At 41.0% G+C, this 25,692-nt stretch overlaps 1 protein-coding gene across 1 annotated transcript in view; it reads left to right on the top strand.

The window, feature by feature from the left end:
* ANKFN1 (ankyrin repeat and fibronectin type III domain containing 1) overlaps positions 1-25,692 on the top strand; it is a 184,966-nt gene that overhangs the window by 7,746 nt on the left and 151,528 nt on the right. The window contains 3 exon segments of the mRNA XM_027870305.1: positions 4,285-4,495; positions 17,742-17,936; positions 19,860-19,973. Of these exon segments, the coding sequence (XP_027726106.1) occupies positions 4,285-4,495; positions 17,742-17,936; positions 19,860-19,973 (520 nt within the window).

Here is a 25,692-nt window from a genome sequence, read left to right as displayed (position 1 = left end):
CATGTGCTTCTTTACACCCTCTGCCCCTTGCCTTTCATAGGATAATAGCTCTATAACTGGAAAAGATCTTACAGATGGTCTATTTCAGCCCCTCTCATTTTGCAGATAAGAAAATTGAAGCCCAGGGAAAAGAAATGGTTTCTCTGAGGTCATATAGTTAACAACTATCAGAGTCAGGATTTGAATTCATGTCCCTTGTCTCCAATATTAATGCTCCAATTTCAGTGCCATTTCTAGCATACTATAAACACTCTCCCAGTACCCCACAGAAGTAGAAGGGAGTCATAACAGACGAAGGTCCAATTTCTGGTTTTATCTGTTTCATGGGTCATGAAGAGCCAAAAATGCATTGCCTTATGGTGATAAGCCTCTCTCAATGTGTAGCAAGATTGGTTCTTAGACAGCTGACAACAGTCTGTTGCCCAGCTGTACTCGGAGTCTTTCCAGATTATGCTCTGTTGGCAGAGGCTTCAAGAATGCAAGGTGACCTCCAGCCATGAGGAGGCATCAGAGCAGGTCTTTGGTCCTTCCAAAGTAACTTTATTCCTTAGCTCCCTGTCATCAACAGATGTTCATACCTGCTCATTGTTGTTTTCTTTCTCAAACTTCAATTGTGCATCAAACATGTTCTCACCCTGTAGCAATCAAAGAAGAGATTTTTAATGAGACAAAAAATAAAAATTGCCTGAGGTAAATTCCATGACTGTTCTCTTTTGAATATGAATCTGCCACATTACCCTGCCCCACCAGGACAGAGAGATAATATTAGGCTTATAAATTTACAGCTAGAAGGGACCTGAGGGATCATCTAATCTGGAGGTGTCAAATACCTGACCTAGAGCCCAAGTTGGAACCAAAATAAAATATTGTTAAGAGATATTTAGCAAAATAAATAAAAGTAGAATTTGTTGTTGTTACTGTTCAGTTGTTTCAGTTACATCCAACTCTGTGACCCCAATGGGGTCTCAAAGAGACCAAAATGACTGAACAACAAAAGTTCATTGAAGCTTCAGAACAACCCTGTTGAGGGTCCAAGTGTCTTCATCCCCATTTACATTCTTATAGCAAGAAAGATGAGGCTGAGATAGTCAAGGTGACTATCCTGACTTCACATCACTTGATCAACTAACCAAGCCAGCACTTGTAGCTTCTGACTATAGGCCACTGTTTATTCTACTTTACCCCACTGACTCTCTGCTTTGTTTCATCATTGGTCAAGGAAGGAGCATTTCTTGGGAATGACATCAGCTTGATTTTTGAATTACATTTCTGGTTTTTTTTTTTCCTTCTAAGTTCAAAGAAATGTCAATCGGAGATATTTCCAAGTCCATTGCCAAGTCAGGTTGATTAAATCTCCACAATGTCTCTTCTGTCTGCCTCCATTAATCCCCACATGTGGCCACAACCCTCTTTCAGGTTCTTACCACTTCCCACCCGGACTAGTACAATAGCCTTCTAATTATGCTCCTGCCATCTTAATCATCATCATCTTCATCATCATCATCATAACTAGTGTTCATAATACCTACTATGTGCCAAGCACTGTGCTAAGCGCATCTCGTTTGATCCTCTCAACAACCCTGGGAAGTAGGTACTACTATCATCCCCATTTTAGAGATGAGGAAACTGAAGAAGACAGACGTTAAGTGACTTGTCCAGGATCACACTACTAGTAAATGTCTGCAACAGGATTTGAACTCAGGTCTTCCTGACTTCAAGTCCAATGCTTTGCCCAGTGGACTACCTAGTTGCCTACAAACTCCTCTATTATGCATTTAAGGCCCTTCACAATTAGTATCCAACTATTCAATCCAGTTACTCCCCTTCATGTACTCTGGATTCCAGTCAAACTGATCTATTTATTGTTTCCTACCTCCACTCCTTTTCATAAGCTATTTCCTTCTCTTAGGATGTTCTCTATTCTTACTTCTGCCTCTTAAATCAAATGCCATGTTCTACATGATATCTGTTCTCATCCCCCAGGTTTCAATATTCTCCCCTCCCTATGAAATTAGTTTGTACATATGTAAATTTCTTTTTTTTCTTTTTTTATTTGCAGTTTCATGTGCAATCATCTTTTTATTATACCGTATTATGGAAATGCTCATTTTATTCCATACATTAAAAATAAAATAAATAAAGCTAAAAAAAATTACCTATCTATATACATCTTATTTCTTCCAATAGCATGTAAGCTACTTGAGGGCAATAACTACTTTTGTATCTATCTCTGTGTCCCAGCACTTCATTGTGCCCTATAAATAGTAAGTGCCTAATCCTTGTTGAATTGAATGACAAATCCTCTAAGAATTTCTTCCAGGGAACAACATTGTCCAAACAGGTACCATTCTTTTCCTCTACATCATCACTCATATCTAGCCCCTTCTCTCAACTCACACAGGAACCAAATTGGTCCAGGTGTTCATCACTTCTCAGACACTATTGCAACAAACTCCTAATTGGCCTCCCTGGTTCAAGTTTCTCATTGCTCCAGTCCATCCTTCTCATTATTGCCAAAGTAATTTTCCTTTAACCCCGATCTGACTATGTCAACTCCTTGACTCGAACAGCTCCAGTGGCTTTCTAAGGCTTCTAGGATCAAATATAAACTCCTCTGTTTAGCTTGTAAAGGCCCTCGCAACATGGCCTCAAGCTTTCCAGCCCCATTGAACATTACTTCCCTCCCACCTTCTTCAATCCAGCCAAACTATGTGCTTCTTAATACCCTCTGCCGCCCCTTCCCAGGATTATAGCTGAAAGACACCTTAGAGGTTATCTATTCCAACCGTGCTCATTTTGCAGTTAAGAAAATTGAAGCTGTTTTCTCTGTTCTTCACACATAATGCTCCATCTCTCATCCCCATGCCTTTGCAGTGGCTGTGCTCTATGCCTGGAATGAACTTTCTCCTTTCCTTTGCTTCACAAAGCACTTTTCTTTCTTTAAGATGCAACCCAAGCACCACAACAAAGCTTTTCCTGATCCTCTCAACTGATAGTGTCCTTCCTTTCAAATAACCCTGCATTTGTCTACTTTGTATCTATTTGCATTTATTCTCTTTATATTTATTTTGTATGTAATTACATATGTACTTCTTGTCTTCTGCTTTAAAATATAAGCTCCTAGTAAACAGAGGTTGCTTCAATTATTATATTTGTATTCCTAGCACCTAGCATAGTGCTGGTATATAATGATCAGTTAATAAATACTTTTCAATTGATTGATTGATGATGGTTAACTCATGAGCTACCCATTCAGACAGCCACTGCCACCTAAACCTGTAGCCAGAATTCTACACTTAGCTTTGTGGGGCTTTAATGACCACATCAAAAGGAGATTAGATTAGATGTTCTCTAAGACATCATCTAACAATATATGGATACTATAATATCAAGATATATAAATGGCAGTTGTTTAATTATTTTATTATATTTATTATTGCTATAACTAATAATACAATACAATGTGATACAATATAATTTAATAACAATTACTGTATGTTAGTTATTTTTGTTATATATTATAGCCGTTATTAGTTATAGTTATATATTATACATAAATTGCTATTATTACTATACTATATATTATATGTAAGTTGCTATACATATTGTACATAAGATACATTCAATTATTGATTATATATTAGTTATATATTACAGTTATATCTTCCACATCACAACTTTCCCCATCCCTGTTTCAATACATCAAGGGTCAGCATAAGAAATTAAATGGGAATTTGGGAGGAGTTTTGGGGAAGCCACAAACAACACAGAAAAAGTTTAGAAACTCAGAAATGCATAAAATATGTTTATAGTATTGTATAATATCAACCCAAATTTTGCAATAAGATATTGTAAACACCCCATAAATCAAAAAGAAAAAATTCAGACTTCTTCTCTAGTATGACGGGAGGGCCAAAACATTTTACATGAATTTTCCAGATTGGGAGGAACTGAGCCCCTAACCTCCAAGATGTGGAAGAAATAACTGTATATGTTGAATGATGATGATGATGATGATGACGATGATGATGATGATGATGCCACAAAGATTGACCAACCTAAGCAATTCTGATAACTTAGGATCTTAGGTTGACCATTGGAAGGGACATTAGAATTCACCTAATGCAACCAACCCACTTTACAAATGAGGAAGGTAAGGCCCAGAGAGGTTCAGGGACTTGTCCAAGTTCACACAGGTAGAAGTAAGCCATAGAAGTGAGATTCAAATGTAGGAGGCAGCTCGCCTCCCCTGCTGACTTACCTTGTGTTCTTATCCGCCTTCAGAATTTCCAGGGCAATGAAGCGATGTTCGAGGCTGTGGAGCAGCAGGACATAGATGCTGTGCAGATCCTTTTGTATCAGTACACCGCTGAAGAGCTAGACTTAAACACACCCAACAGTGAGGGCTTGACACCCTTGGACATTGCCATCATGACCAACAACGTGCCTATTGCAAGACTCCTCCTGAAGACGGGCGCCAGAGAGAGTCCACACTGTAAGTAAAGCTCAGGGCAGAGCTCATCGAAGGCTGCTCCCATGTGTGTCAATTTGATGCCAGGAAAGACCCTTAAAAGCTCTTCTCAAGCATCGAAAGGGATATTAGAACTCTCCTCATGCATCTCACCCACTTGCTTTATAGATGAGGAAAGTGGAAAAAGAGGACTGACTTTGAAATCCTTAATATATTTTCATGTGCAAGTCCTTTGAAAATCCAGGCTTGACACATATAGACGCAAACTGTTTGGAAAGCTGGACATCGGGGGTGTTTTAAATTAGTATACACTGATTCTTGCAGGGAAGGAGCCTCCACCTAATAATTTATCCAGAACTTTAAACACTCTTGATGATTTCACCAAGTGATGCTAGAAGGCAAGAGACACATGAGGGAGAAAAGAATCTCTGTGTGTGTGTGTGTGTGTGTGTGTACATGTGTGCAGGTGTGGCCCTGTACTATATGAGCTATTTTGGGGATCATAGATTTAGGGCTAAAAAAGACTCTCAAAGGTCATCGAGACCAAGCCCCTCATAAAGGAAGCTCAGCAGGACTAAGCATCTGGTCTAGCATCACACAGGCAGTGAGAGGCAGGGCCAGGATTCAAACCCTGTTCTTTTTGTTCCAGTTCCACAGTCTTTCTATACTGTCTTTTACTGGGGCAGTGTGGTACAGTAGATTGTGAGCCCCAAAATGTCCAAACTGCAAGAAAAATCACTGAGGCAGAGCACCAAGCCAATACTCATTTATTAAAGGGACCTAGCCTTTAATGGATAGGACCCCAGATCTTCCTCAGAATCTGAGATGCCCCTCTTCTTCCTGGGCCTTAGTTTTATAGTGCTTGAAACCCAAACAATGCAAAAGAGACAAAGTAAAATACAGAGTCTTACTGGTTGACCTTGACTCTGATCATCCAGGAGGGTCTACATAAAAATCCCATTGGCTGACGTGGCTTGATCTTTCAGGAGGGCCTACTGAGCCAAAGGGCAGACCCATGGGCTGCTACATGGGCCAATGAACTGGTAGATGGATAGGCCATGGGCCAGCAAACAGTGTCACTTGTTGACCAATGCTTGTGGCCATATCCCTATGTTGGCAACAGAGGGGTGATAAAGAGCAAAGGCGCAACAAAAATAGCTGGGGTACTATTCATATCATTGAGTCATCGCTACCACACTGGGTTTGGTCCCCTCCTTGGCAGGAAGAAAGGGTGGAGCTCCTCTAGTTAGCTTCCTATGATTAAGCAAGTGAATTTTACAAAAGCAGGTGAACTTATAGTTTATTGTTTAAATGATAAGAAAAACTAGACTGGCTAAATATATAGAAGAGTATAATACTAATTAATTGCTAACATCACTACCACTATGGAATCATGCTAAACTGATTAATACTGATTGGAATAAAATAGGGGTCTAATTAATTATCCATCACAAGATGGAGTGCTGGACTTGATACTAGAAAGACCCAGAAACCTGAGGGGAGGAGGCGCGTGACTGTAATCCCTGCTATGGGGGAGGTTGAACCTGGCAGATCAATCAAGCATGGGATTTCTAAGCTGCAGTGAACTAAGCCATTTGGGTTTGCACTGTTTGCCTCCAATATGGTGAGTTCCTGGGAGCAAAGGGCCACCAGACTACCTAAGGAGGGGACCAACCATCCTAGACTGGAAACAGAGGCAGGTCAAACCTTCCAAGTCAATCAGCAGTGGGATCAGGCCCATTAGCTGCCTCTGGACTTCCATTCTGGGCAAAATAGGTAGACTCAGTCTCAAAACAAACAAACAAACAAACAAAAAACACCTTGCATTTAAATGTTGCCTCAAGCTAACTGTATGACCCTGGGTACATGATTTAATCTTTATGTGCCTCAGTTTCCTCATATGTTAAAAAAACAGAATAATAATAGCATCTACTTCACATGGTTGTGAGGACCACCTGAAATAATGCCTGTAAAGTGCTTTGCAAACTTCAATGGATGATCTAAATGTCAGCTATTATTTCACTATTTCATAAAGCAAATAATACCAGAGCCAGCTGAGACTGCCCAAGAAGTGTATTTTTTTTGTAAACAGTTCTGTGTGCGAGCCATGGCTCCACTGGAATGAGTCTAGCCCAGCTAGAAGCCTTTACTTGACTATAAACACTCTTGACGTTTAATGTCCATGCTGGCTCAGAACTGCAGGCTTATATTTTCTCTAACAAATTCATGAATGAACAGGCATTTGCTAAGCACTTACTATGTGCTAAACTCTGGGGATACAAATCCAAAAACTTGAGATAGTCCCTCCTCTCAGGGAGCTCCCAACTTGATTGGCAAAGACAACATATAAAAGAACGCTTAACTGTAGAACAGAGGAAAAGGTCCTGAAATCCTAAAGATTCAGCAGAGAGGTGGAAGGCAAGGGACTTCAGGTGAAATCCTCAGGTCTGATGACAGTGCCAAGGGTTTAGAGGGCATAAAGGGGGGGGGGGGGGGGTGTTGGTAAGGTCTGGTGGTCCTCTCTCTCACCAGGAAAAAAAAAAGAGTGACTACCACCTTAAGCAAGCGCTGTCAAGAAGCCGGGTACCATGTTAGGCACTGGGCACAAAGACAAAAATGAAACAATAACCAAAGGGTTATTGTTCTCTACTCCATCACTTCAATGCTCCAAAGGGTTAACCACAGCTAACAATGGCTCACTTGACTCCTAAAGAACTGTGCAGCCTGAATAATTTGGAAACCATTTGTTTGCTCCCAAATTTCAAACATCTCCCACACAAAGAGCCTCCTTACACTAGGCACATAGGACAACTCTTGTATTAAAAAGCTCATCTTCTTTTTTGGTTGATCCATAGCCCTACTTTGTCCAGAAACTTGAGGAATTAGTTTTAGTGGGGTTTGGGTCTAAGAGGATGACATTTTCATGAAGAACTTGCTACTTTCTTGAGGGAAGCAGAGAATTTAAAGAAATGGGCTTGTGGAGGTGGAATTAAACAAAAAAGTTGGGGAGGGGACATCTTTGTCACTATGAAATTTATTCTGCAATAACGTCTATCCCAATGAACCAGCAAGGGAGGGCTTGGAGGTTGAATCGATGGGGCTAAATAGCGAGAATGCAGACTGAGCAGCATTCTGTATGAAGAAACAAGGAGACTATTCATCCAGATGTTGCCTCTGCCATCCCTGCAGTGGGCTGGATGAAACATTAGACCTACTTACCTGGATGCTGCAGAGATTTCTGCACTTTCCATGAAAATAGTGAGACACCCCCCCTCCCAAATGCACATTTAAATCTCATTAAAAAAAAAAAAAGTTCAAATCTTCAACACCAAGACTGAAGCCAAAACACAGGCTTAAGGAACCTCCTATCCTCTGTGACCTCCACTATGGGACAGTCCCTAATGATGTGATCACATGCTGATTAGACTGATAAGAGGTTGCATAAGCTCTTTGTCTCCATTAGACCACACAAACTAGTTCAATGGAAAGAACGCTGGACTTAGAGTCTGAGTCTGACAAGACTTAGGTTCAAATCCTGCCTCAGACACTTACTAGCTCTGCGACTTTGAGCAAGTCACTTAACACTGTTTGCCTCAGTTTCCTCACCTGTAAAAAATAAAGAGTTTGGATTCCATGACCTCTCAGGTCTCTGCTAACCCTAAATCTATGATTTTATAAACCCAGAAAAAAAAATTTGGCCTCATGGCAAAAAAGAGGCCCACAACTATCTCACAAACACAATTGAAAATGAGATCTGTGGTGTCTCTGGTCACTTGACTGAACCCCAGTTTACCCCCTTTTTTTCCTTTTTGCTGGAATCCAACAATGTGTTTTCCTTGGCTCTGTTTTATGCACAAAAGTTCCAATTAGAACAAGGTTAGGATGGAGGAAGGCAATCTGTTCTCTAGGATTTTCAATTCACTTTCTAGGCCAAGTTCAAATGGGAGCAAAACTACTCCAACTCAATAGAAGGGTCTCACCCATGAGAAAAACCAAGACCTGCCCAAAAAAAACAGAAAAGTGAACACCTGCCTAAAATGGCTCCCTGGAAGAGTCAGAGGCATAAGATGACCATGGAAGATGACTACATTTGGCATCCTTTGAGCAATTTGAAGCTACAACTTAGTGGCATGTAGTTTTGTCTCCATTTCGTAGCAGTACAAACTGAGGTGCAGAGAGATTGAGAGACCAACTGACCTTCATCATGGTATTTCATGATGTCATTTGGAGGTCATCTAGTCCAATCCTCTTACTTTACAGATGAGAAAACTGAAGCTTTTAGAGAAGTGATTTTCCCAGGGTCATACAGATAAAAAGTGGGATTTGAACCCAGTCCCACTATTCTAAATCAACATTCTCTCCATGATACCATGTTGCCTCAGTCACCATTCATCACCCTGAGCTTCACTTTCCCTATGTATAAATGAGATGTATTACACAACCTCTAAGGTCTCTTCTAGCTGTGACTCTATAACCCTTTGATTCTAGCCCTCAACTTATAATTTGCTACCCAGTATCCCAAACTTTAGCCTCAAATTCATTCTTGGTCCTATAGAAGGATAGGCAGTCCAGGAATAGGAATTTACTGACTCATGAAAACAGCCCCAGAAATACTCATCCAAAACTGCACACCACCCCAAGACCAAAATGCATGACAAAAATAGAGTCTTCCATCCTCTATCTAGAGTCAGCTGTCTTTATTAAGCTGCTTCTTATGTCCTCCTGCCTCTAGGTGGCAGTCCAGTAGTGCAGAATCACATTTACTCATTAAAAAAAATCTTCAAGGATTATTGGGGTAGAAATAGAATTACTTACTTCTTCTCTACCTAATGGGATGGGCTTAGAGAATATATCTAAATAGCAACCAAGCATGAGTGTCTATAAGAGACTTCAACAAGGAAAGTCTAGACCTATAAAATGTCAATCAGTATATATGGGTGGTCTTAAGGACTTGTGAATGTATATATGAGCCTATGGACCTTTATTCTTACAGTCAATATTCCCAACCACAAATACACACACACATACACACACACATATACACACACACCAACATAAATACATAGGGTACAGTGGAAAGAATATTGAGTTTGGGGTTCAAATCTCAGTTCTTCTGTGTGACCTTGAGTATTCATTTAACCTCTCTGGGCCTCGGTTTCCTCATCTGCAAAATGAGTGGGTTGGACTAGATGACCACTGAGAATTATTTCAACTCTAAAATTATGATCCAAATCTGTTCCTCTCATCTTCTAATCTCTCCATTCCTTCCTTTACCCGGTCTACCACCTCCCTCCCATTACCACACATCCTAACCTTTGGCACAGCCTTGGATTAGGGTATTGGAGAGAATCTAGTCCAAGGGTTCTTAACCTGAATCCATGAATGTTTTACAAAATATTTTGGTAACTATATTTCAATGTAACTGCTTTCTGTTGAAATCCTAAGTAGTTTATTTTATGAATTTAAAAATGTTATTCTGAGAAGAGCTACGTGGGTTTCACCAAACTACTAAAGGGTCTGTGACATTAAAATAGATTGAAAACTCTTGATCTAGTCCAATCCCTTATTTTACAGAGAAGGAAACTGAAATTTAAGGAGATAAAATTACCTTCCTCAGGTCATAAATGTATTAGCAGAACTAGAATTCAGATCTAGATCCTCTGATGTTATAGTCCACTCTCTTTTCACTAAATCATGTTACCTCTCAAAGTACCTGTAAAGTATGTTGGTGAAATATGTGGTTGGTCACTCACAGTTACTTCTGGGAACATTGGTCCCCCAAAAGCTTTGTGGTTCACAGCAGGCAGACAATAATGACAGGACTAGAAAGTGCTGATAGCCATAAGCACAATAACCTTACTACATCCTATTTTATACAATGAAATCTGACAGCATTAGGGGAGGTTGAGAAGGAGAAAAGGATGACTGTCTCTGCCCCTTACTCTATCCCTTCCTCTTCCTTCAGGAGCAAAGAAACTTCCCTCTATCCCATACCTCCAATTATGATGCTTTTATGGAGGCCACATTACAGATTCACAAAAAACCTATTTCCCCCTCTGATTATTGGTTTCATCGCCAAGTGACACCCGTAAGCTTGAGATTACTGGCTGTAGTAAAGGAAAGAGATCTTTTCTTCCCTTATCACACTTCTACCTGTTCCCTAGTCTTATGACTACCAGCAAGACAGCTGGGGTTCTGCATTCCCTCCTGACTCATAGGGCTACCAGGATAAATCCTTCTGGATGATTGTAGATAAGGGATAAGATGATCATAGATTCAGAGGTCATCTAAGCCAACCCACTTATTTTACAAACAAAGAAGCCAAGGTCCATAATGGTTAAATGACTTGCCCAAGGTCACAGAGCTATTGAGTGGCAGAGGCAGGATTTGAACCCTGATTCTCTGACTCCAAACAGCGAGATGATCTGAAATTCCCTTCAAACTCATTTAGGGGGCTACACAAAAATGCTGGTATCATTAATTTATATTCGCACCACTTTCTTGACCCCAAGATTAGCATCTCATGCACCAGATTTTACTACTGTTTCAAGCTTGATTATACAACCGCTCAGACTTGACTGCGGTTAACTTTTGGTTATTTCTCCTTATCGGAAACAACAACCAGAAACAGATTTACCATCATTGAGAAGGATCATTCACAAGAACATGCCATTCTTCTGAAGGCAGTTCCCAAAGATGAGCTCCAGAAATAATTTTTTTAATCAAAGTCAACATCATTGGAGAGAATGAGTCACCCCCTAAAATGACTCTTTTCTAAAAGGATGACAATCCTAAATTCTGGTCTGTCTGTTTAAAAAAAAAAATCAATCCCATGATTTTATAGCCACACATCTGAGCCGTTGCCAAGGCAACAATGTCAATTCAGTGGAAACAGAAACAGTTTGAATAAACATAGGGGTGGATTGACAGGTTTCTCCCCCCATTCTTCAACCCATTGTTTAGGCATCATGTAGACAAAGTCCAAGTCAAAGTTGCCTCCTCTAAAGTATGGATATGGTAGGCAGCTATCTTGTTTCATCTTTGAGTAATTTGACTTCACTGGCTAATGTGTTTTTGTTACTGTTCAGTTGTTTCAGTCATGTCCAACTCTTTGTGACTCCATTTGGTATTTTCTTGGCAAAGATGCTAGAGTGGTTTGCCATTTGCTTCTCCAGCTCATTTTACAGATGAGGAAACTGAGGCAGTCATTCAGCATTCATTGAGTGCTTACTATATTCTAGGCACTGTACTGGTGAGATACAAAGAATGAAACAGTCCCTACATGCAAGAAGTTTACATTCTAATGAATGAGACAAGTATACCCAAAGCACATGCACACACACACACACACACACACACAAATACACACATACACAAACACAGAGAGAGAGAATAAAGAGAAAGTTAATAGATGCAAATATATCTCCACAAGTTCAATATAAGGTATTTTAGGAGGGAGGGCATTAGTAGTTGGAGCACTGGGAAAGGCTTTATGGAGAAGATAGAACCTGAACTGCATTTTAGAGGAAGAAAACTCAATAAGATGGGGGTACAGAGAGGGCATGGCAGGCATGGGAGACAGCTAGTGAAAAGGCACAGAGATGAAAGATGAAATATTGGGTGTGAGGAATAGAGAAAGGTCAATTTGGCTGGGTCTCAGAGTGCAGGAAGGGGAGGGATATCCACTGAGCCTGGAAAGGTAGGTTGTGCTCAGATTGTGTAAGGCTTTGAAAGCTAAACAGAGACGTTTATATTTGTTCCTAGAGGCAATAGGAAACCATGGAGTTGGTCAAGTAGGCATGACCTAGTCAGATCTGTGCTTAAGGAAAACTACTTTGGCAGCAAGATGGTTAGATCTGAGTGGAGAGAAACAAGTCAGGGAGACCAAGCAGGAAGCTCTTGCAATAATCTAGGTGAGAGGTAGAATATGCACGGATGGATTTAACAGGAAGAATATCAGCACTTATATAGCACCTACTATATACCAAGTACTACAAATATGTTATTTTTCTCCTCAATACTACACAATACTCCTCAATACTATGCTATTATTATCCCCATTTTACAATTGAGGAAAATGAAGCAGACAAAGGTTAAGTGACTTGTCCAGGGTCATACAACTGGTGTCTGAAGCAGGATTTGAACTTGGGTTTTCCTGACTCTAGGCACAATACTCTATCCACTGTACCAATAATATAAGGCTTACAAAGCACTTCACAAATATTACTTCATTTGATTTCCACAATAACCCTATGAGGTAGGGATTGGTACTAACCCCATTTTACAGATGAGGAAACCAAGATAATGGAAGGTTAAGTGATTTGTCCTAGGTCACATACCTAAACAGTACCGGAGGAACAATTTGAATATGTCTTTCCATCTCTGAGCCCAGCTCTCTATCCCCTGTTCTACATCTCTTTTAGCAAGGCAGCTTTACCCACTGGTAAATTCTTCCAGTAAGAATCAGAAGACATCCTAAATTCCTAGCTCTGAAGCTAGAAGAGACCTTAGACGCCATCCAACATACCCATTCTATAGATGATGAAACTGAGGCCCAGAAAAGCTATTCCACTTGACCAATGTCAGGCAGATAATAAGTCTCTGAGCTGATGTGTGAACACATATCCTCTGACTTCAGAGCCAATGTTCTCTGTCATACCACACAATCTCATTTTATTTACCTTACCCAGAGTAATTTTGCCCCTATGCCCTTGATGGAAATTAGTATCATGTTATATTTCGCCCTTGGTAATTTTCTGGGCCTCAAGTAAGTAATATCTAGGACCCAAACTCACCAATATTTAAAAAGATTGGGAAGCAGAAAAGGAGTTGGGATTACAGGCACTGAGTCAGGCCCTTAGGCACTGCTGGTAAGGGAATTCATTCATCCTTAGTCATTCCTTATTTTGATGTTCGAAGGCTAGGGCTCTGAATTTGTCTGCTTTGCACTCTGAGTCGCCCCTGCCATTAATTAGCTCCCTGGGTCTCAGTGACCATGCTGCCTCTCACCTAGCACCACAATAGCACGAAGCCCACGTCAGGAGTTGGGGAGGGGTCCCTGCCCCAGCCGCCAGCCCACTCACCACCCACTCACAGACCCTCTATTGTACTAGTGAGGAGGGCAACACAGAAGGGACTTTACTGGGCTGGAGAAGAAATAAGCAGGAACGAGGCAGGAAGGCCCCAGCTTGGAGGTTTCCAGCTCTTGTGAGACAGAAGAGGAAAGACTGCAGCGAGGGAGGGTTGGGGGAAGTAGAGAGGGAGGGGGCCAGGGTGTAAGGAAGAGAGATAGAGCCAAGAAGAAACGCGAATGGGCAGGACAAGCAGTCATAAAGACGTCGCTGGGGCTTCAGTATTAAATCAAATAAGACAAAGCATTGCCACAGCCAGTCTGAGTGTAACTCCAACTCGGTCCAGACTCTGATTACCATCCCCTGTATTTCATTGCATTTATTTTTTTCTAAGTCATTTTTCTTACTGACAAGATTTTAGGTTACCTACCAAGCTACAGTGGGGTTAATGAGGTGAGATAGGTTGGGGATTCCTTTTTTGTTATTTGGGGTGTGTGTGTGTGTGTGTGTGTGTGTGTGTGTGTGTGTGTGTGTGTTAAATTCTATACGATGAGACAACAATTTGATGGGTGAAGGCTGATTTCATCTAGGTCAGGAATTCCCAGTATGGAAACCCCTTCCAATGATTCAGAGACAATTCTCAATAACTTACAGTCTGAGAAGGCTACCTATGGTACTGAGAGTTTGAGAGATTTGGTGATGGCCACCCAGCTAGAATATGTCAGAGACGGGCCTTGAACCCAGATATTTCTGACTCCAGAGATAACATAGCACTGTGTTAAGAGCCCAGGATGTGAAGTCAGGGGACCGGAGTTGAATCTTGGTTTAGCCACTTACTACCTACCCCCTGTAACCTCCTCTAGCACCCGGGCTTCCCAGCCCTGGAACATCCAATCATCCAAGTAGCCTTATCACCCTGGAATACCCCTCTGTCAGGCTGGCTCTCTCTTTCCGTTGGCGAATGCCTCCTGGAGCCTCCATTCAAATCCTACTTCAGACACTAACTAGCTGTGTGACCCTGGGCAAGTCACTTCACATCTATCTGCTTCAGTTGATCCCATCTGTAAAATGAGGATAGTAATAGTACCTATTCCCGGGGTTGTGGTGAAGATAAAATGAGATAATATTTGTAAAGCATTTTGCAAACCTTAAAATCTATGTACACACGAGTGTTGTTGTTGTTGTTGTTTGGAGAAGCCCAGGTTGACCATCCCTCATTCCCTTCTCAGCCTTGCTGCTAACATTCCCGACTTCACAAACCATGCCCTCACAATAGGTACCTTTATTCTCCTTGCCCGATTTCTGAGTTCCCTTTTGTATGTTGTCTTCCCCTATTAGAATATAAGCTCCTTGAGGGCGGGGACTAGATTTCTTTTTTATTCCTATTTGTATTCCCAAAGTTTAGCACAGTGCCTGGCACATAGTAAGGACTTGGCAAATGCTAGTTTTCTTCCTTTCTGCCTGATGCTGAGTTAAGTCACTTAACCCTCCCAGGCATTGTTTTCCTCACCTACAAAATGAGGAGGTTGATATGATACAAACAAAGGAGACCTCAAGAAAGGACTATGAGAGCAGCCCTGTAGAGAAGGTAATAGATGTATTAATAATTATTTATATTTGCTGATGGAGGCTGGAGTTCAGAATGTTCAGGCTAATTGCCCACATTTACTAAGTGAGGCAATGTGGAACAGTATGAATAGCATCCTCTCTGGAACCAGAGGGCCTGGGTGTAAATCCCACCTTTGACACTCCCTAAGTGGCTTTGACCGTCACATTACCTCTCTGGACCTCAGTTTCCTCGTCTGTAAAATGAAATGATGTGAGTAGATGACTTCCGGAGTCTTAAAGCTCTAGAACTATGAACTGGCATTAAATATAAGTGCATCTATAAAACAAATTTTAAATAAACAAATTAAGGGAGGGAAATTGGACTGAATGGGCTTCGAGGGCCTTTCAAAGCTTTAAATCTACGATCCCATGACTCCAAGGCCAACTTTCTATCCACTATAACAAACTGCCTCTCAAACCTGATCTCAATGGGAATATACTTAGATTATACACACATAGAGGTATACATATAGATATAATGTATGTATGTAAAAAACACACATACATTATGTATGCATTTAAGGTGGTGTCACAGCATTTTAAAAATCATTTATTAAATGACGCTTTCATCCCCCAAGGTATGTATGCAATCATGTAATTCCACCATACATACACACATATAATAAAAAAATTCACTGAATGGCTTTGCAAAGGACAATCCCTCCTTTTCTATACAATTTGGGGAAGGGGGAGTGGGGATCGAGAGGGGGCTGAGAGTACAGTTACTGGGTCAATTCATCAACCAGAAACTGGTGACATGCACTCTGACGCCGAACCCGTGTCTAAAAATACACAAATGTATACGGATTTGTTTGAAACTGTCCAAGCCTATATTTAGGACATTCCCAGCAAGGCTATAATGAGACTGTGTTTGAGAACTTCAGTCACAGCAGACTCCACCATTAATCTGAAGTTAGTTAAATTAACAACATTTAGGACTGGCTTGTCAATCTCCGTGTTCCAGGAAATTGCACCTTGAGGCTACTAATATTGCCAATTTTTCCACCAGAGTGTGTGCGGGCGCGCGTGTGTATGTGTGTATGTGTGTATGTGTGTGTGTGTATGTGTGTGTATGTGTGTGTGTTTTTTTTTTTCCTTCAGCCCCTCCGTGTGCATACACCATCGCTGCTTTCTTACATCCACAGCACTTATATTATCATTTATTCTGGCCTCCTTTAGCCTTCCCTGGGGACTTCACATAGTGTAGCTGCTCAGTGAAAGAGTTTTTTAGCTTTATATTTATTTGTTTATTTTTCTGTCACGGCTCATGACTGAGGCTTAAAAAAAAGAAGTGTGACAGTATTCAGAGTGCGTGATTGACTGCTGGAGCAACATTCATTAACCATGACAAATCTGCAGGAAAACACAGTCCTGAGTGTTCTAAACAGCAGTTAAAAAAAGAAAGAAAGAAAGAAAGAAAGAAGGAAAAAAAGAGAAAGAAAAAGAAAAAGAAAAAAAGACTAAACTAATTTTTCATTGACCTCATCTGTAAATAAATTTAGTCTGATGGTGAGCAGGGGCAATCATAAATTAGTATTCATTTCCTGTAATTAATACAAACATGACTATGAACACAGAGAATATGAATATATAACCACCTAATTTCCATTTCAAAATACAACTTAACAGATTTCCACTTCAGTTATCTCCATAAATTTCACCACCCTGCCCACCCCCATAATTGAAAGAATGGAATTGCTCTCTTTCACTTGAGAAGATCTTGTTTGGGCCTTGGGAGGCACAGGGGTCATGGGCTGAAAAAAGGTGTTGAACTCAGTCTGAAAGACCCAGCTGAGGAACCTGGTTCTTGAAGTCTCAAATGATTTGCTTGATCTCCTGCTGAATTCCCCTGGAACCTCCATGACATCACACCTGTCTTTTCTCCCCCTATTTCCAAGGTGCTACCATCTAAATGAAGACTGGTCATCTTGGCTGCTTGGTGGTGGGAATTCAAATGGCTGTCCTTAGTGCAAGGGTTCTTTAGTCTTTTTGTGCCATGGACTCCTTGGCCAGGCTGCTGAGGCCTATGGACCCCTTCTCAGAAAGATTTATTTTTTAATGTATAAAGTAAAACACAAAGGATTACAAAGAAAACCAATTACTGTATATTGAAATAAAGATGTATTTTTTTCTCTTCCAAGTTCAGGGATTTCCCCTACAATAGGTACCTTTATTCTCCTTGCCCCGATTCTGAGCTCCCATTTGTGTATTACCCTCCCCCATTAGACTATAAGCACCTTGAGTGCAGGGACTGTCTTTGCTTCTCTGTTTCTTTTTTTTTTTCACATTTGTATCCCAAGTCTGGAATGCCCTCCCTCCTCACCAATTCCTCTTAAAATCTCCAGCTTCCTTGCCAATACAGATTAGTTACCTTTTCTGATCCCCTTGGTTATTAACACATACTCTCCCTTCAAATTAATGTGTATTTACTTATCTGTTTATACCCTCCCAGTATAATGTCAGCTTCTTAGAGGTGTGGGGAGTAGGGTTGTTTTTCTCCTCTGTCTTTGTCTCCCCAGCACCTGGCATGGTTCATTGCCCATAATTGGCTCTTAATAAATGCTTATTAAACTGAATCTCTTTCCCTGCAGTCATCAGCCTCGAAAGCAGGTCAGCACATCTCAACACCTTGGTCCAAGAAGCGCAGCAGAGGGTGAATGAGCTGTCTGCCCAGGTGGAGAATGAAGGATTCAGTATGGATAGTGCAGATAAAGAGAAACAGTTGAAAGCTTGGGAGTGGAGATACCGGCTATACAAACGCATGAAAACGGGCTTCGAACATGCCAGTGAGTAGTAGCCAACTGCCAAATTTGATCGGCCTCTATCTTTTTTCGAGACCACTAGTGATCTCTCTTTACTCTTTAGTGGACTACCCATTAAGAGCCAGGACAGTAGGAAACTGAGGTGGGGGGAGGGGAAGATAGCTCTCTTACTCCATTTTCTTATTAATAAGGTCCCATGTCCACAAACATGAGGCTCCAATGGCTTCAAGGCTAGACATACTCTTCTGTTTCATCTTCCTCCCTCCATAAGTTTTAGAAATGCGCGAAAATGGGCCTGTTGACCTGTTTAGCCTTGTGACCTAAAATAACTGAGGGGGAGGGGGAGGGGGAGGGTACATAGTTTAAAGAAAAAAAAAAAGACTTTTGCTTCCATTATGAGACTTCTGGTAAAAGCACAGGATCTATGTTTTCTATTTTCTACTGTACTTTGTACCTGTTAATATTAGCTATGACTGAAGTTTGGCTTCCGATATATGTGAGAAAACAAAGAATAGAATTGTCAAATTTATTAATTGTGTTTTCTTTCTTTCCTCACTTCTATTCTTGAGGATAATTATTTGTTCATGTAAAGTATTTTGCCCCCACTAAAGCACACGAAACTTTCCCTGAAACCATCCTTCAAATGAAACTCAAACACACAAGAAAAGCAAGAGTTGTCGTTAAGTATAAGGAGTATAAAGAGTTGTCCGTTAAGTATACGGACACTTTTACTTAAATAGTTAATCTTGGTATCTAATTGTAAACAGAAACCCAATTCATTCATTTGCTAATTATTCTTCCAGACTGCAGGGGTTAGCCAGAGTTCTAGGCTTTGGCTGTGATGTAGACATTGACTCTTAATAAAAGGATTTGTTCTGTGAAGTTTGAATTCAATCAAAGGACAGCACTTCAGAACCTAGAGGGCCACATGTGGCCTCTATGCCACAGGTTCCCTACCCCTACTATACCAAAACATAAGCAGCTAGATAGTGCTATTCCTGGAATCAAAATGACCTGACTTCAAATCCCAGCCTTAGATATTGCTAGCTGTGTGACCCTGGACAAGTGACTTACCTTGCCTCAGCTTCCTCATCTGTAAAATGGGGGAACCTGTCTCTCAGGGCTGTTGTGAGGATAAAAAGATAATATCTGTAAAGTGCTTTGCAAGCCTTAAAAAGTTATCATTATTATTATTCTGACAACTGTTGAAGCATAACACCTACAATGAATAGTCAGTGCAGTCTCAATTATTCATTCACCTGGAAGCAAATGCAATTAAAAGTGTCCATCAATCTATCAACAAGCATTTATTAAGTATTTACTATATGACAGGCTCTGAAGTGACACACACACACACACACACACACACACACACACACACCCAAATGAAAATCCCTACCCTCACAAAGCCTACATTCTAACGGGAGAAACAATATACACACATATGAGTACACAAAACATACAAGGAAGATACAAGGACACCTTGGGGGAGAAGGCTGTAGAAGCTGAGGGTCCCAGGGAAAGGACTCGTATAGAAGGTGGCATTTGTACTATAAGGCAATGTTTCATGACCATACTTACCTCTGCATCCCTAGCATTTAGCACAGTGTTGAGACATAGTAGATTATGAATGAATAAATGAAATGAATGAATGAATATATGAATGAATAAATGAAAAAAAGGCCCATGAACTCTCTCTTGAGCTAAATGGACATTATTATTTGCTTTGAGCATGAGGCATACTGGATACAGCTCAATAAGTCTGTGATGGCACTGAATGGTGTCTGAGCAGGTCAACTAACTAGGCTTCTAAGTGAGAATGTCCAACAGGCAGAAGAGACAAAAGCTTCTATGGTGTGTGTTTCAGGGCACCCTTTGAAGAGGGGGGAGCACTGTTTGAATGGGATTTACTCTGATGCCGTCCTTGTGTTTTCTCTTCCATCCCAGGACCCCCCGAGGTGCCAACCAATGTCTGTCTCATGGTAACCAGTAACACATCACTCACTGTCACCTTTCAAGAGCCTCATAGTGTCAACGCAGCTGTAGTGACCAAATATAAAGGTATTGGATTTCAGACATTTTTTTTTCCTTCATTGATCCTTCTGAGAGAAAAAAAAATAAGCTGTTTAGGGATGGAGTTGTCCTCTGTTCTGTTTGTTTTCCTTGCTGATATAATCTTCTATGAATGAGCCTTCAGTGCTGAAACATTTCCTACTGGGAGCAAAGGAGTGACAGTGGACAGGATAGGAAGAATATCAGTGTAGGGGCCTGGACTGTGAATCCTGGAGCCCTCAAGGATATTTTCTGTACTCTCAGTGATTGAGTGTGAGCAGGGTAGGCCGGCTTCCATTGAACCAAGCTGAGCACACTACAAAGGGCCAGGCCAAAAGGCAGAATTTCCAGATAAGTAGGCCAATACTACTCCCTTCCCTTTTCCCATAAGAGAGCAGGTTACTCTACGAATTCCTTTATTTTTCCCTCTCCTAGGAGAGGGAAACTGAATGGGAAATGGGAAACCCCCATACCCACTGTCCTCTGAGGGAGGGTTGCCTTGATCCAGAAAGACCTTCAAGTCCAGGAGCAGAGCCAAGATGGCGGAGTAAAAGCAGTGACTAGCTTGAGCTGTCCCCCAAACCCCTCCAAATACCTATAAAAATGGATTTAAAAAAAATCTAGAGCAGCAGAACCCACAAAAAGACAGAGTGAAACAAATTTCCAACCCAAGACAACCTGGATGGTTGATTAGAAAGGTCTGTTGCGCTGGGCTGGGAGAGAAGCGCGGTTCAGGAAACTGAAAGACCTTCATATCAACAAGCATTTATTAAGAGCCTACTATGCAGCAAGCACTGTGCTAAATATTAGAGATACAAAGAGAAACAAAAACAGTCCCTGTCCTCAAGGAGGTCACATTCTAAAGGGGAAGACAGTACACAAGAAACTAGCAACAAACAAAAAATATAAATATATGTATGGGGTGAATTGGGGATAGTCTCAGGGGGAAGGCAATTCAATCCAATACAATAAACATTTACTAAGTGCCTACTATGCACCAAGCAAAGGCAGCTAGGTGACTCAGTGAATAGAATGCTAGGCCTGGAGTCAGGAAGACCCTAGTTCAAAACCAGCCTCAGGCACTTACTAGCTCTGTGACCCTTGGCAAGTTACTTAACCTGTGTGACTTAATCCACTAGACAAAGAAAAGGCAAACCTTCCAGTTATCTTTGCCAAGAAAACCCCATGGACAGTGTTGACATGTTATGGTCACACAGGGAGTCACAAAGAGCCAGACAAGACTGAACAACAATACACTAAACACTGTGCTAAGCACTAAGGATACAATTAATAATAATAATAATAATAATAATAATAATAATAATAATAAATGACAGTCTCTGCCCTCAAGGAGCTTACAATCTAATTGAGAGAGACAACACACAAAAAAGAGGCAAGAAAAGTGGGAGCAGACACCTGCTTAGTTGGGGGAAGAGGCTGTGCATGCAGTAGAAGAATTGAGAATAGAGGTTCTGCCCTGTATATAAAGGAAGGCAGTGGGAGAGGTTTGGAACTCCACTCTCCAGCCCTCCAATCAGAGGGAGAGGAAGCTAAGGTAGGTGGGCTCAATCAAAATTTGAGTTAGCCTGGTGAGGAGATTTAAAGTGATGCTCTTATCCTGGAAGGGGCATCTTGTTTCCAGGATTTGAAATCCTCTGGGTTGATCTCATGCTTTTTTCACAGGACTCCTCTATCCCCATACCTAGAATGGTCTTTTTCTTCACCACCATCCTTTGAAATCTTTAGCTCTCCTTTCCAAAAAGGTCAAGTGCTGCCTCCTACTTGAGACCTTTCCTGGTTCTCCAATTGTTAATGTCTTCCCCTAGATTGCTTTCTATACATTTTGTATTTACTTATCTTTGTACATGCAGTCTCCACCCCCACCCCAGTAGAGTGGAAGCTCCTTAAGACTTTCCATATTTTATTTCCCCAGTACCTGGCATATTGCAGGCACTTTCTAAAAATGCTTGTTGAATGAATATTGAACCCCATTATCCAGGCAAAGTGGTTTGGAGTGACCCTCAATAAGATTCCATTGGAAAAACTTGAACAAAATTAGTGAAGACCAGAGATACACCCAGTTTAGAAATAGAGAAACTGAGACTCCTGGAACTGCTGCAGTTGTTAGTTGTCTTAAAAGGAGGAGTGACTCTATTAGCTTCTTTGTTTTCATCCATTCTTCTGGGGGTGATCATGGTAAATCTCATTGGATAAAATTTAGAGAAAATATTCAGTGGGAGTTAAGTGAGTGTTTGAGAGTTAAATCAAGTTCAGACATTTCTCCAAATGTCCACCGCTTTCCTCCTTTGCATGTTTATAAAAAGCAAAAACAGTGCTGGCCAAACAGATGTTACCTTCTTGGGTTTTATTTGTGAGTTCTCTGAAGGCTTTAATTTCTCCAAACTGCAAGCTCTTTCATACCCCATCTCAATACCATGTGATCCAACAGAGTATAAGCTCCTTGAGGGTAGAGTACTCCTTTGTTTTTGGCTCTGCATCTCCAAAGTCAACAAGTAAGGCTGGCACATAGTAGGGACCTAACAAATACTTGAATGAATGAATGAATGAATGAATGAATACCAGAAAATTCCATCAGCATTTCCATTTTAACCCTTCTCTCAAGAGACTTATATTTAGCTTGGGTTGAAAAAGAAAGGTCACCAATATTCTATTAGTGACTTGAGGGGATTAATTAAGCATTATGAATAGAATTGTCTGTTACATGATGAAGTGAATTTCCTTGTGTTAATTTATAAGGCTATAAATTGAGTCTTCAATCTGACCATCCATAAGGGTTATTTAACATAGAGGGCAAGCTACTATACCCATAGAAACAGCATGATGGCTCTGAAAAAATGGATTGGTCTGGTCACTTAATATAGGAATATCAGCAAAGTTACCCTGAGACATGGCTAATTATTTTGTTTTCCTTATTTTTCCAAAAAAAAAAGGAGAAGAAAAAGAAGGAACAATAGAGAAATGCACTGAGTAAAATTGCAATTATCCAATTGGTTGGAGGGAAGGCTTAACCAAGCAGTATTTGGGGTTTGGCAAAAACATCTCCCACTACTTTCCAGACTTTCTGGGTTCAGCAAAATCCCAAGCCTATTTGGTCAACCACTTTTTCCCCTTAATGCTTAAGCTTGTGTGTGTTTGTAAGAAAAAAAAATCTGCTCCTTCTGTTTCTCATTTGTTTACACTCAACTCATCAACATGCTATTTGGTAAGAGTGAGAAGATATCCAAGAAGCTTTTTAACAGCATCTTTTTTATAAGCCCTCTCCTCCAGACTTGGGGCTGTGCATTGTGAGCCGCCAGTAGCGCTTGAATCTCAAGAGGTTCAAATTCAGCTTGAGACCCTGGAGGCTTCAGGGGTTTCTTAACTGTGCCAGAAGAGTTCCCCTCACCCCAGCCTGTCTGGCTTCTGACCGTATCTCCCCTACACGCTGTGATATGAAGGTATATGTTGTAGAGTACTACTGCTGGGCATTCCTAGCCTCTTCCTTGGCCCCAACAGCTCTGTAGATCTTTGGTTCTCATCTCACCAGTTTTCATGAGCTGTCTAAAGCTGTTTCAGATATGTCACTGCTTTGAATGGGAGCCTCACTCCCTTTGGAGTGGAGAAGACTCCATGTCTTCTCACTTACGTTTCTTGCTCCCACACAGTTGCTAAAATGGCTTGTCATTTGTTCTTCTGTGAAGATCTGTTGATTCTAAGCCTGTGACCAAAACACAGTCAGTCGATCGAAATTGCATTTTGTTGCTTTTTGCTGTAGCTTCAGAAAGGATTCCTCAGGCTGGTTTCATTGTTGACGCATGGGGTGGCATCTGGTTTGCATCCACTGGAAGGGTTGTTTTCTAGATGGTTTGGGTTTTGTTTTCTTAACTGGGAATACTCATAGTTGGAGGTTTATTAATGATTAGATTTTGCAGTAATTATTACAATGCAATAACTCTCAAAACCTCCCAGCAAGGGCAACAAGCAAAGTCTGAAATGGCCTGCTTTCCCAACTTATCTTCTAATGGATTGGACACCTCCAGGTATAATTTCTCCCCTTCATTTTTCTTCACTTTGTGACAAAGCCTTTGGAATTTTCAAGACTCCTATCCTTTCACAAATTATGAGGACATCATAAAAGCTGTTCATTTGTTTATCTGCTTTCTACAGTGATCAGACTTGACCCTCTGGTAGTCATTCCCCAATTAGTGTACTAGCTCTTCCCTCCAGTTCCTTTCCCATTGTGGGGGTGGGACCATTATGGAACAGACCATGATGATTCCAAGGAAAATTCCTGACAAATTTCTCTCCTGGGAGAAAGCTGCCATCATTTGTGAAAATGCCAGTCACCTACAAGGGGTTTGTGATCTTGACCTTGAACACTGGCCTCAGGGCATTCGATCCCAATGTTTAAAGGTAAATAAGACTTGAGCCAGATCCTCCTGGTGCCTAAGTTTCTCCCTGGCTCTAAGTGACATCTTTAGAAAACTGGCTTGTTCGTCTAGGCCACAGTATCACCAGTTGCTGTGGTGGCAAGAATACCGAAGAGTGTCACTGGCCGAGGCCCTTCACCACTTTTATACAAATTGAGAGGTGTTTCTCTCAACGTTTCAACACTATCTGTTTACTTCATTAGGTGAAGATCACCTCCCATGGCTTCCAAGTTGCCAAGGTAGTATAGTGGAAAGAACCCTGGCTGTGGAGCCAAGGAATCTGGGTTCAAATCTCACTTCTTTATGCTTACTATCTGTATATCCTAGGGTATGTCATTAAATCATCCCGGGTCTTAGTTTCCTCATCTGTAAAATGAAGGGGTTGTACACAATGGTTTCTGAGGCCCCTTCTAACTCAGGATCTTCGATTCCAATGTAGAATCTTAGTTCTCACCCAACACTTTCAATCCCCTGCTGCAGTCATTACTGACTGACTTGGAAAGGAGAAACAATGGACCTCATTCATCCTCTCCAATGCCTTCACACATTCTACCAATTATCACACTTCCTTGATGCTCCTGCTATTCCCAGAGTTGTCTGAGGAGGTACAAAAGCTCCTGCCTTAGCAATGACTACTCCCATCTCTACTGTTCATCTCCATTTTCACTACAATCTATCCCTCAACTATTCCATGCCTTTTTCCCAATACACACTGTCAATGTAATTGTGACATTGAAGGATTTAACAGGCTCTTTTCCTCCAGAGTGTGGTGATACAGAGAATTCAGCTCATCAATAAACATTTATTAAGTGCTTACTATGTGCCACGCACTGTACTGAGTGCTAGGGACATCGTAAGTAAATAAACAAACAAATGAATGAATGGATGGATGGATGGATGGATGGATAGATAGATAGATAAAAAACAAAAGAGAGTCCCTGTTCATAAATAACTCATAGTCTGATAGAAGAAACAAGATGAAAATAACTATGTGCAAACAAGCTATGTTCAGGATAAATAGGAAATAATCAAGAGATGGAAGGCACTAGCACTAAAGGTGAACAGGAGAGGTTTCTTGTAGAGGATGGAATTTTACCTGAAACTTGAAGGAAGCCAAGGAATACAGAAGGTGGAGATGAGGTGGGAGAAGATTTCAGTCATGAGGAACAACCAATGAAAGTACCCAGAGTCAGGAGATGGCGTGGCTTGTTCAAGGAAAAGCAAGGAGGCCAGTGTCACTGGATCACCGGGGGTATAAAGTGTAAGAAGACTGGAAAGTTGTGGAGGAGAGGCGAATT

This window comes from Vombatus ursinus, unplaced genomic scaffold, assembly GCF_900497805.2.
Source record: "Vombatus ursinus unplaced genomic scaffold, bare-nosed wombat genome assembly UNPS02014797.1, whole genome shotgun sequence".
NCBI lineage: Eukaryota > Metazoa > Chordata > Mammalia > Diprotodontia > Vombatidae > Vombatus > Vombatus ursinus.
This window is presented reverse-complemented; position numbering and strand designations above follow the sequence as displayed.